The sequence below is a fragment of the Agelaius phoeniceus genome, chromosome 13 (genome assembly GCF_051311805.1).
Source record: "Agelaius phoeniceus isolate bAgePho1 chromosome 13, bAgePho1.hap1, whole genome shotgun sequence".
NCBI classification, from domain to species: Eukaryota; Metazoa; Chordata; class Aves; order Passeriformes; family Icteridae; genus Agelaius; species Agelaius phoeniceus.
The window spans coordinates 20,065,556-20,078,577 of record NC_135277.1 but is presented as its reverse complement, the minus strand read 5'-3'; the positions used below and the strand labels follow the sequence as shown (position 1 = coordinate 20,078,577).

Below are 13,022 nucleotides of genomic sequence, written 5' to 3'. Positions count from 1 at the left end.
TAAGATCTGAAAGACCCATATTGTTAAAGTAAAACGTCATTTTATTTGTTTTATTAGAAACATTGCACAGAGAGGCAGAGCTTTTCACCAGCACGTGTGAGCCCATGTCTCCTGGAGGGTTAGTGTCTCTGCATACACTGTTAGGAGCTTTGGCACAGCCAAGCACAGCTGCCGAGAGGGGCATGCACAGCGCAGGGGAGCAAACTGCAGCAGGGCTCTGGCAGGGAAAGGGCAACTCAAGGGTAGCTAGGAAATTCAGGTTTTCTAGGATTACAGTAAAATGAAGAGCAAAAAAGGCATTTCTCTGGACTTGGGTTTCTTCCATCACAGTTTTCAGTCCTCTCCACCACACAGGTTCAGCAGTGCCCTCTGGTAATCTCCTTTTGTGTCTTGCTGTAAACCAAGGAAAGAAAAATACAAAATACATGTCAGGAAACAGCCATAAAATGTGTAAGCATATGAATTATATTCTAAACCTGTGGGACAGTCTATGATTCACACTGAAGCCTTCTCAGTCTGGAGGAGACTATCTTGACTGAGTTTTACTTATGTGTGAAGTGAAATTATTTAATTATTCTTGCAATACAAATGCAAGGCCAAGAAGAGAGAAATTTGGGTATGAAAAAAGAGTAACACAACAAAGGGAAGCTGAAAGACTTGATTCTGCTCTGTCTCACTGACCACTGCAAAAATCATACACCAAGGGCACTATTAAAAAAAATGCTAATAATCTACAATTGGCACCTTCAGGAAAAGATTCTGGGTTAAGATTTTGACTCAGCTTCATCTACACAAGGAATAATGTAGCATAAGCTGTTGTGAGGGTGAAGATCAGCTTTGAAACAGATTCACAAACTCTTTATTTATGCCCCAAGTTAGACAAAACCTAGCACGTGTAGCTCCTGTCCAATCACAGAAATGGACAAAAGTCACTAGCTAAGGAGCCTTCTCCTTGAGCACTGAAATGAAAGAGAGTATCAATTTAGATGTTCTATTTTCATTCAGCAATCACAGAACAATTGTCTCTTCTTTTGATCTGAGAATAGGGACTGGTGAGCAGAATTCTCTTTCAAAACACATGAGTTGATTGCACAAAGCCCACATACACTGTCAAGTGGCTGACAGGAACTGTACCAGCTGTAGACTGTGAAGATAAAGGTGGGTTTTCCCATAGTACATAAATAATACAATATTCTCTCTGTGGCCTCTAACACACCTCCCATGAATTCTAGTGGTACCACAAATCCAATGAAGACTGCTGCAAAGGCCCATGATATAAAACCAAAGATGAAAAACTTGCCTGGATGAAATAATAGAGAGATTTTCCATATTTCCTCTTGAATTCACTCTTGATTTTCAGCATGTCAACCTCGCAACGGGACACCATAATCCTGATCAGGACCTTGTCCCGGGTTCCCTTGCCCTACAAGCAGACACACATTTAGAGCTGCAATAGCTGAAATGTTACCATTAATTAATGGTAGGACAGCAAACTATAGGCAACCAAGATGAGCAATAAAAGATAGAATTAATCAAATCTTCTAATAAAGATCATTATTATGATGCAAGAATCTGAGCATGAATGTACCTGTCTCATCAGCAGTGTTTAACCAACCTGCAGTCACAAATTTAGCTTAGACTGTAAGCAGCACTTTCTGTTCACCAGCTCTTCCTGGAACCGCCTAATGCCTGTCACCAGGTGTTTCTCTTTATTCCTTTTTCTTCACAAAATGTTTTGAGGCCAATTTAGTATCTTATTTTGGTATTCAATGAACAGCTTTTTCTGCTATCAGCTCTTGGTTACATACAAAAGATGTGTCTAACTTTGCTAATTATAATCAACTGATCTAATAAAGATCTTTATAATGAAACTCTTTCCTACATTTCCCTATACCAGAGAAATTCGAATAGATAAGACAGGCTAGTAAGGGTTAAAGAATGCTTTTGAACAATATTAAGTAATTGTTAATTTATTCACATGCCAGTCACATTTCATGTGAACAGAAGTTTCTAACAATGACAACAAAAAAAAAATAGTAGAGAGGAAAACCAGTCTTTCCTACCTTCATGGAATCATACAGTCTGTCTGCAAAATACAGCTGCTTGTTCTGAATGCACTGGACTGAAGAGAGAGACAAGAATAGTTAAATATCCTGCCCATGCACAGGACACAGAATATTGCCATTTTTAAAAATGCCAGCCATTTTTAAAGCTATGATAAGTAGTCAAAATAAGGTTTTCAGCAAAAGTTCCTCCAAAAAGGGGACACAGAGAAAATATTTTTCCCGACATGCTACTTAGAAGTCATTTGGTTTAGCTCATGACTGAACCACAGATGCTCACATTCTTAGGAAGGGTTTCCTTCCATGAAAATGGCATAATTTCAGAATTGTATAATTTCAGAATGCTGGCCCTCCTCCACAGCTCCCAGTTCATGGTTCCACTTCTAGAAGCAATCTCTCCTCTGGAACACTCCTTGTATATTCATCCATGAGAAGCCTCCTTTTCAAGGCTGAGCTCTGTTTATACTCTATTTGCATTACACAGCTCTCAGTTCACCCTCAGTCTGAAATGGATTTTCCCCTTAAAGAACTCCCTCTTAAACACAGTGACATCCTTGTCATCTTCACCTCATGGCACAGTATCAGTCTTACACTCTGCCTCCCTATTTCAGAGAATTCAGTGTCAAATCAGCTCTTCAATTAGCCCCTACCACCCTCACTGCCTGCCTGTCTCCTCCTCTCACATGCACATGCTGTTTTCTCTCCAGCCTGGGTGGGTACTGAACAATTTCAACCTTTTTGTTTGCTTGGGGAAACAAACATGAAGCCCCTCTATCAAATAAAAGTGGAACTAACAGCAGATCACAACACACATGCATTTGAATTGTAACTGGAAAGCAAAGTTTATATCTTGCAGAGGGCAAAAATAAGCTGCTTCTCAGTATCTGCAATATCCAAGAATACACTAGTGGATCCAACAACACCAGCATGTCCAGCTAATTTCTCATCCAGCAGGGTGAATCTAGGTCCTACCTTTAACATGATCCATTGCAAGAGCCCTGAAAAGATCCCATATAAGGACAGTCATTACTTCAGGGTAACTTACCAAGATTAAGGAAGGCATTCTCCAAATCTCCCTTAACCTCCTTCTTGATGCTCTCCAACATATCATATGGGCTGTAGCTCTTGTACCTCTCAAACACTAGCACAGAAGAGAAAGTAGGTAAAATCAAAACCAGACTAAGAACTGGCAGAAATAACCAACCAAAGCATGAACACAGACACAGGAATGTAGGGACACATGATTAATAAATATCCATGCAAGTCCTTCTGAGAATCTCATCTTAAATACAAGCAGAAGTTTGTAAAGATCCCATGCTGTGGCCTTTTTGTTTTCCTTGAACACCTCCATAATCTGGGAAAACACCATCTTAATCCTGTACTGGTATTTTTTGAAACAATAGTGATTTAAGCTCTGAGAAGTCTTCAAATGGCTTTTCTAATGTGCTGCTTTACTGCAGTATCAGAGCTGCTTTTGGGTCTTCACTGGCAGATTTAAGCACATGATATAGCTAAGCTACCCTGGCACAGAGGTAAAAGCCACAGGACTTCTCGAGGTATCCTGCATCCATATTTTCTAGGTTTGCAACATCTTTGTTTTCAGGTATGTGATATATAACTGAGCATTGTTACACCTGTGTTAAAAAGAGCTTACACACTTAAAATGTGAGATCAACACATCCACAGAAATAACTAGATTAAAAAAAAAATTAACACCTTGGACATGAATTAAGATTTATGAGATCTCCTATGTTTTTGAGTGCTTTTCACAATAACTTCAATCATACATGGGACAAAATCATTACCATTTTACTATAACTTTCTCTTACAGGAAAAAAAAATTCTGTCTCTTGAATAGTACCTTTCTGCAGGTGGGGAACACTTCTTTCAGTCATAATGTTGATCCACTTGGGGACATCAGTTCCCTTTCTCTTCACACCAGCATCATAGAGGTCCTGGGGTTAGAAAGAAAAAGAAAATCACAAAAAATCAGGAGTTGCAGAAGAAGCCATTACAAATGTAGACCATTTTCTTATTGGAAAAACAAGCACTACTGGAACTGTGTCTGTGGGAGAAACACACAAGGACACATGGTTGAGCAGGTCACCAGGACAACATTTAAGGATCTAAATCTGACATTAAGACTAATTGCTTTGTATTCACCTCTGGCCACAGCTTTACTCTGTATTTAGCTCTGTTTACCTCAGCAGAACTGTTCTTGACAGATGCAGATGTAACAAACAAGCACTAAGAGCCACTAAGTTCACTGCAATGGATGCATTTCCTTTTGTTAAAGGCTCTCTCTCTTCAGGTATCTAAAAGAAATACCAGAGAGCTTCTGTATGCTGGGTAAGTAGTCTGTGAAAACTGATCCCTGAAGGCATCAGGATTGCAAGTGGCAGATTCACTGACACCACGCAAACATTACTGTGCAGGACAATCTGAAATGCACACACCTACTTCACAAATGCTCTCCACTTCCCTGTTTATGTTCAGTATCCCCCAAAGCCTGACCAACTGGAGATATTTCATGGTCACTACCAGCACTTACCCTGGCATCTTGGTCAATCAGCTCGTAATCAATCACAGAGGTATCTTCACACCTTTTGCCCTTCAAACAAGATATCAGTATTTTAGAAAGGTTTCTATGAAAGTAAGCTGTTTGCTATGCATATATTCAGGTTTTTTTTCTTTTTTTAACCTGAATTTGCTAAATGAGTAACTGCATACTCCATCCCCATTACAAAGCTAATTCTGTAAATGCTGCATTTCTGTTAAAATACTTTGCCCTTCAACATTTGAATATTTTTTCCCCCCCAAAGGTTGGTGAAAATACAGGGGAATTAAAGAGTGCATCAGAAACCCAATTGTTTCACTGGCAGCCCCCCCTCGGGCACATTGGAGAAAGTGGGAAACTGTGAACAGCCCTACCTTGGCCAGGGCAACCATGAGCTTGCGGAAGTCACCAGATGTGTCTGATATGATGTCCTTTTCCAGCTCTGTCTTGTACACTAGAAAACAAAGAGTTCTTTTCAGGCAAAGGGTAGCTCACAAATACTCCTTTGCAAGAAAAAGGGCTGCTAATTACTGTGTTTTATGCACATGAACAGCTACAATCTAAGTCAGCTGTGGAAGTCAATGAAAACGAGCCCACACTCGAACCCAGCATTGCTACCAGCTAGTCATGAGGTCCATGCAATCAGTGTCTCATGGAAAGCTTACCAAACAATTTCATTTAGACACAACTTGTATTAGCAGCAAATAGCCTTCAGTCTGTTTGCTACCAGGCAACAAGATGCAACTTTATAAATCACACAAATATCCAGAACACCAGTACAAAACAGCAGAGAACCAAAGCAGATTTGAGTTTGATTTCTAATAATGAAATTCACACTGAGGGGAATTTATCCAAGTGATTTAGGGTAAAAGACATAGTACATGGAAACTTGCAAAGTAAACTCACTTTCCCTGTAGACTCTGTTGATTTCACTGAGCTCCTGGTTTGTTCGGGAGCAGATGATTTCAATGAGTGTGTCTTCATCAGTTCCCAGCCCCTGCAACACAAACGGGGCTCACTTAGGAGCTAGCAATGAACAGGAATGCTTAAATGGTTTAAAAACATTTTATGGACATCTCTTCCCCACTGTAACAGTTCAGGGATATTTTTTGCCAACTGCTCCTGAGAAAAAAACAGATGGAATATTTCCAGTGGCTTAGAGATCCTGTAGATGTTCTCTCTGGGCAATGTGCATCTGCTTTGAGTGTCTAACAGTGGCCTCCTCACCAGCATAACTGGAGAAGGTCTGCTTATCATGGCCTGTGTGATTTTTTTCTATCCACTGGGAGCACAGGAAGAAACTCCAGTTTTATCCTCCTGTTAGGATGCTTTTTGTTAAGCCCATCTGTAACAGAATGTCACTTTGCAGGCAAAAATGGGCACAGTTTACCAGAGGATTTCAAGAGGAGTAACATCCTGGGAAAACGTCTCATGCTGCAGTCTTGAATCTGTGGAAAATGGAGGCCATTATGTGGCAAAATACCCTTTGGGTAAAATGTCTCCCTTGAAGGGGCAGGAAAGTGGGACAAAACAAAAACTTAAAAAAAAAGAAAAAGAGTAAACCCAAGTAATTTTATTAACATGACTTAAAGCTAAGAGAACTAGGAGAGCTTTCTACACAATGGCTGTAATAAGCATCTGGGGAAAAATGAAGACTAGCAACATATATAATTTTCTAAATATTGTTGAATTATTTTCAAGAATGTGTAATAGAAAAATAATTAACTCCTCAGTGATAACTTTGCTTTCCTCAAGCAAACAAATGATGCCAAAGTCATAGCTTGTAATGCTCTACGTATCAAGCCAAATTTAAGCTCAGGCAAATTCAGAACATTGAGAGGTTTTGCTAATTTAGACCAGGTCAGGAGTAATGGGAACTCCTTTGGGACTACCGTAAGGAAATTGCTTGGTCTTTAATCCCAAACCCCAGACTAGTCTGAGTGACAATAAATTATGGATAGGCTGTACTCAGACCAGGAGAGGGCAGCATCTGATTACTCAAACGGGGCATTTGGCCCATAGTTGAAGAGTTACCACCTCCATAGTGAGTTGGTTTTTTGGCTTTGGGGATTTAAGGAGTTTTTTTGGAGGGGTCAGGGTAGTGTGTGTGTCTATGTGGTGGAGGGGGTGGTTTTGTTTTCTTATTTGTTCATTAACTCCTTTTTAATCATCTGGAGAAGTTAATTAATTAGTATTATTGACACGTTCTAAATTTCAGACATAACTTAGTACTTGTCTTTTTTTCTTAAAAAAAAAAAAAAACCCTAACTTGAACAAGAACATCCAGAATGTAAGTGATGATTAGATAATTATAACTACGATTTCCCAACCTTAGTTTGCTTACAAAGGTGACTGTACTGGCATGAGCACCTCTCAAGTCTTGTTTCAGAGGCCTGCAGAGCAGATACTTCTTTCTGCAGAGACTGCTTTTGATGCCCCATCTTCCTCGTGTTCTACACGGGGCAGCTCTGGTACAGGATGTTCTTTCCACATCAGTGATATGACCCAGTAACTGGAAATTCCCCTCTAAACCCATAAATACCAGCAGAGGATCTGATGGCTCCTGCTAACAGCTGCTCTCTTAAAGGTTTCTCATACTATGAACCCATGCATTGTTTGTAAGAGCAGTCAGCAAAGCAGCCAGGCTGTTGCTCCTGAGCTGACAAGAATGACTTTTTCCTTAAAAAGAGGATTTAATTAAGAGTTTTAAAACTACATAGTTCCATGATTTCTCTCATTTTGGATGCCTTGCAGCGGGATATTTAAACTGCAGCACTAAAAAAAATAATATTAGTTTGAAAACTATGGCCCTGGATATGAAGTCCATGTTCTTTCCCGAGACAGCGACATCAGATCAACAATGTTAAATTTCAAAGTTTATTTACCTTCATGGCAGCTTTCAATTCAGAGGCATCATACTGTGCTGGTGTCTTCAGCAAGCCCAAGATCACTGCCTCCAAATGACCTGAGAGAGCAGACTTGAGTGCTGCAGAAAGTTCCTGTAAAATAGATGGGACGATGGAAAAAAAGAAATTAAAGCTCACTTCTGATCTCCAGAGAATTTAACCTGCAGGGCTTTAAGTCTCCAAGCCTGCAGAAGTGTTTCTTACACAGCTGACAAGAAAACAGAAACATAAAGAGCTTTCTGGCTGTGAAAGCCTAAGAAAGAAATTAGGGCAAAGGAATTTTTTTCTAATCCTCTGAAAATAAGAAGAAGTGCACCAGTGTCTGACACAGTGCTGGAAAGCACAGTGCAGACACATCTAAACAGCTTCACTCCAGTCCTGAAGCACTGATACTTTGCTGGAGATAATAAGCACAGATGGATCTGAGTTTGTCTCACTGTGGTGCTCACTGCTGCTCCATCACAGTCCCACAGTTTTCCCAGCAGCACTGTATTATATGTGGTTTTCCTCTTCTCCCAGCCCTTTACTAGCCAAGACATTGGAAAATTGACTGCACTCTTATTCCACCGTAAGGCCCAGCTCCCAACCAGCTATCTGAGGAGATAAAAAATCATCCCTGAGCACTGAAAAATTATGCCTCTCTTCAAGGAAACTATCAGAAGATTGTAGCCCAAATCCCTATGGTTAATTGCCAGTCAGCCCTAGAAAAAGAAACAGTCAGGAACGTTCACTGCAGAGGATGCAAACCTGCACCAAACACTCAGATGCTCTTAAGGGTTTCAGATGCAATTTGAATTATGCTAGTATCAGCTTCCCTGTAGTAGTGTATCAAACCAGGACAGTTACAAAGCTGAAATCCCCAGGATCAAGTCTGGGGTTCACACAGATCCATGTATTCCCTAAGCTGAAGTCAATCTGTAGCATTCAGAAGGGAATTGCTGCATTTCAGTTGCTGGTTTCTCACTAACAATCACTGAGCTGGAGAGGCAGGGGAAAAGGGGGTAGGGAAAGTGACCTCAGCTGAATTGCAGAGAAGTTTGTGCCAGAGAGATAATGAACCAAGACATTTAGTAATTTCCAGAGTCACCCACTTAATCCAGGGCACTAATTTGTGCCAATACTGTATGCACCTTCTGCATGGATTGACCAAGGGAGGGAATGGGGGTTTGGGGCATCTGGCTGCTTTAGACCTAGAAACATTTTTAGTACAACCACTCCATGTGGGATACAATGCTCCAGCCTTTATTTGGGTGAAAATGTGTTCTTCAGAACTGCCACAGGAAAACCAGCACATATCTCTGTAATAAATTTTAAAGAACAAGTTGCCCAGAGAAGCTGTGGCTGACTTATCGCTGGAAATGTTTAAAAGGCCAGGCCAGGACGGGGCTTTGAGCAACCTGATCTAGTGGAAGGTGTCCATCTTGGGCAACTACAGCCCCTTCCAACCTAAACCAAGAGCTTCCATCAGACACTGCTCATCCCAAAGGAATTTAAGAGAGGTAGACTATGTGACATTTAAAAATTATGATCTACTGATAGGTCCTGCAACACACAAAGCAAGCAGCCTAGTACAGCACAACACATTGCCAACAAAATCTGCACAACTGCTGGCAAAGAGAACCATCAGACACTGGCCCTAGAAGATATACCTACGTGTCTTTTCATATCCCACTTCCTCCTCTCTTGCCTCCTCACATGCTTATCTGAGTGGTTTCTACTGCACATTTCCATTGTTTATACGACTGCTTTATTCTTTGGCACTTGTTAAACTTCTGATAAATTCAGTTTGTTCTTGGGTCGCAGCAAGGGAAAAAAGTGAGAGAGAAACATGAAAAAAGTTGCAGGTTTTCTTGACTGTGCATTTTTGTGGTCATGCAGAACATTTAACAAAGCTTTAAGTGACACATTTCATGCCTGGGGTCTATTTATGTGCAGATTGCCCCAGTGTCCCCAGGGCAGGATGTGCAGGCGTGTGCACACATGCACATGTCCAACCTGGCCGTGCCTCTATCAGTCATGCAGAAAAGCTGCTGAACTCCAAAAACTTAACTCTACATTTACATTTGGGCTCAGATGAGTATTCTGGGATGCTACTTGAGGACTACCATTTGGGGTCTGGCAAACCTGGAAGAGATACATTATCATAATCTGAACTCGATGTAAAGTTTCCTCTTTTTCACTGGCATGAAACTTCAAATATGATAAGATTCTCAAAACTTCAAAAGAGAAGAGCTCTTGCCTTCCAGACAGCAAGACTCATTTTGCAGAATTCTGCACACATCTTTCAGATTTCTCTCCATCCATAGATCAGTACTTAAGGTATTTCTGCCAGGATAATTTTTAATGACAGTTCAACTCATTACATCACTATTCCACAACTGCAGTGATCATAGCACAAATGACTGCAGTGCTTTCTCAGCTAAGCTACCTGTGTGAACAGAAACAGAACACTTCCCTTATGCTGAGTTGTCTTAACAAAATAAACAAAAAATCCAACACCCCCCCAAAAATATAAACCAACCAAAAGATAAAAAACCAATCCCTTAAAGCACTTCTCTTTCATTCTTTCCTTCAAATGGAGGCACTTCATGCCAGTGACTTCTCAGTATTTTTAGCACATTTCACCAGGGAATCTTGTGGATTCCACTGTGATTTCTGAAGGTGCTAGGAAACCACCATCTCCAACAGACTGCAGTCCCAACTGTGCATATTCAACATATTTCAAAGTTCTACCAGTCCTAAACTATGACACCATGGACAAAGTAGATGCATCTTGAATTTCAGTGACAAGACAAAACCTGAAAAATCTAGGTTTCCATGGGAAAAATATTCAATAATTACTATTCCTTCATATTTTACCACCTTTTTGGTTCTCCTCTGATAGGCAAAAGCAATGTCCTGCCTCTGTTCATTGCTGCGGTTTGTCAGGATGTTGATGATGGTGACCTCATCCACACCTACAAAGACACAAGACAGAAAGTTAGAGAAGCTTTCCTGTCCCTGTTCTTGTATCAGGATGTTCCCCAACACCCCAAACACAGCACATGTGCTGTCTGGAGCAGAGCTCAGCAGCTCTCACTAGTTCGTGTTTGTCCTGTCCTGGCTGTGGGAAAAAGCCATGAGTTAAGAGTCCAGACTTTGGGTGGGATGCAGATCTTTGGACACATCTCAAAGTCTAGTTTGTCATCACTTTGCCATTCTGTCTTGTGCTTCACTTATGTGTCTGTGCACTAGTTCTCAAGCACTCAGAATTCTGCAAAAAGTTGCTCATGAACACAGACTTTAAAACTTGTACTTATTAAAGCCTATCCTGTCATTTTTGTGGAATTTTTTAAATTAAGACTTTTTGATAAAGCAGTTATATTTTCTGTTTAAGCCATTTAATCCATCACTCCAAACATGGAAACAGGAAAATAAACCAGTATATTTAATTCAGTATGTTTCAGAGGCTCAAAAGACAGAAGGGATTTTTGACACTGGAAGAATTGAGTACGTGCTACTTCTTTTTGAAATCACTGGCAGATCCATGCTGAGCTGTAACTGGCACACCTAGAGGATGTGGATGCTCAAACTCCCAACTTATCTTTTAAGAAAGTGAACTGCACATCAGTGAAGGTTTACTTTCAAGGGAATCATTCCAAATCCATGCACCTCAGTGCAACTCTCAGTTTTTGAAGCAAACAGGTGGCTCTAATCTAGAGGTCAGAACAAGCCCAGATCTTCATGTGAGCCCTCTCTGTTTAACAAAAGTATTATGAATCCCTTCTTTCACACTTGCACACACATCAGTGTAAAAGATGATTTCTTCATAAAAAACCCCAGAAAGTAAGGATTGGATCAGTAGCTACTAGCAGGACTCAGATCCCTGCCAGAATCCAGCTCCATTTCTTTTCCCTATTTCCCAAAGTAACTTGAAAAAAAAGAACTGCAACAGATGTCATAAAAATGAATCATATACAGTAGGAATCTTGCAAAAAACCTTTTAGCCATTAGCTGCAGAGTCTAAAATTATAAGTCTAATCAAAAAATTCTCTCTCTTTCTTCACCACATTTTTCATGCTGAAATAATACATTTGGTAGCCTCTTGTCCCTAGCTTGTGCTGAGGCAGACCTACATCAGTCCTCTTATTCACACAAGCTGGGCCTGCAAATGATGCCATAAGGTCCTGGAAAGCATAATGTGTCTAAGTTACAAACTCTGACTTGAAAACAGGCTGACTGCACATTTCAGCCATAATCTACTCCTGCACATTTTAAAGTGTTCCCACATTATAAAAGAAAACAAATTCTCCCTGTTCAGAAATGGCCACACACAGACATTGAGCCTTTCAGCTGTTGCAGGCTCACAGTACAAGCCAATGTCTTAAGCTTTTTAATAAATTCTGAATTTAAAACATTCTTGGCATTCAAAAAAGCAAATGACATTTTCAAGTTGTACCACAATTGCTTCAGATTAGAAGCCCACAAATGACTGACTGCATCCAAGTTTCTCATACACATGCTATGGAAATATGAAGTTAACTCATGGCTCTGGCATTCAGTGGAAACTCAGGGTTTGTACTTCATTCACACTGGGGAATCATGCTGCACACACAGGATGCTGACTCACAGCTGCTGAGGTGGGGCACAGCAGGACAGCAGCTCCAGCACTTTCCTTTGCTGTTTGCTAAAGTCTCTGAAAGTTTCAAGGCAATGAAACAGTTTATTTTCAAATTTATTCTGGCTAGGCAGATTTTATCCCTGCTTTTCTATCAATGGGAAATGGAAAGAAAAATTCTGCTTAATAACAGCTTTTCTAGTTAAAGAGGCAATGTGTGGTGGCATTGGTAAGATCACAGTGTTGGAACTCAGTCAGCAAAAATGAGGAAATGAACATAAATGGGGTAAGAGGGAAAAATTTAGATAAAACAAGACCACAATTTCAGTTCTGCTATTTTGCTTAGCAAGGGTTCACCAAACCCAAACCATGTTGCAATGAAATATTTCTTTAGTGACAGTTTTGATATTTGGAATATGTGACTGATGCAGTTTGGTGGATTTCAGGCACTGCCCTCTCTCATCAGCAAGCCAGCAGATATCTTCTAAAAACTTTTATTTCATGACCTTACAATCTCTATCAGAAGTTATGGGCATGTTGGATATACTACCTAAACAGAAGACCTTTCTCTAAGATGGAACTGACTGATTTACACATCATCATTGTTTTAGCAATTTCTGGATGTAATGAATTTATTACAGATCTATGTTCTAAGCCCTTTCCTACAACAAACCTGTGCCTGAAGTCTGACAGCCATGGAATAAAAAAGTATCCCATGAGTCCTCAATAGAAGGCTGCAAATAACAAATATTCACAACCTAGTCTGACAAATTATTTAACAAGTACTTGAGACACATAAAATGTCAATGCTAGGAAATAATTCTGAAACAGAAATGACACTTCAGCAGTTGTCTTTGCTACAAGAAAAAATGAAGAGGAAATCTAACATAAGCTCTGTT

General features: G+C 40.2%; 1 protein-coding gene across 4 annotated transcripts in view; it reads right to left on the bottom strand.

The window, feature by feature from the left end:
• Positions 1–18: 18 nt before the first annotated feature.
• The window catches only part of ANXA2 (annexin A2), a 30,372-nt gene continuing 17,368 nt past the window's right edge, over positions 19–13,022 (bottom strand). For 3 of the 4 annotated variants that reach the window (XM_077185537.1, XM_077185535.1, XM_077185536.1), the window contains exons 4-12: positions 10,389–10,483; positions 7,506–7,619; positions 5,527–5,617; positions 4,995–5,074; positions 4,615–4,674; positions 3,925–4,018; positions 3,109–3,204; positions 2,064–2,122; positions 19–1,423 (exon numbers count right to left, since the gene is read on the bottom strand). In XM_077185537.1, coding sequence (XP_077041652.1) covers positions 1,229–1,423; positions 2,064–2,122; positions 3,109–3,204; positions 3,925–4,018; positions 4,615–4,674; positions 4,995–5,074; positions 5,527–5,617; positions 7,506–7,619; positions 10,389–10,483 — 884 coding nt within the window. In that variant the 3' untranslated portion in view covers positions 19–1,228. The remainder of the gene's footprint in view (positions 1,424–2,063; positions 2,123–3,108; positions 3,205–3,924; positions 4,019–4,614; positions 4,675–4,994; positions 5,075–5,526; positions 5,618–7,505; positions 7,620–10,388; positions 10,484–13,022) is intronic. The other variant, XM_054641993.2, reaches the window with a different exon arrangement.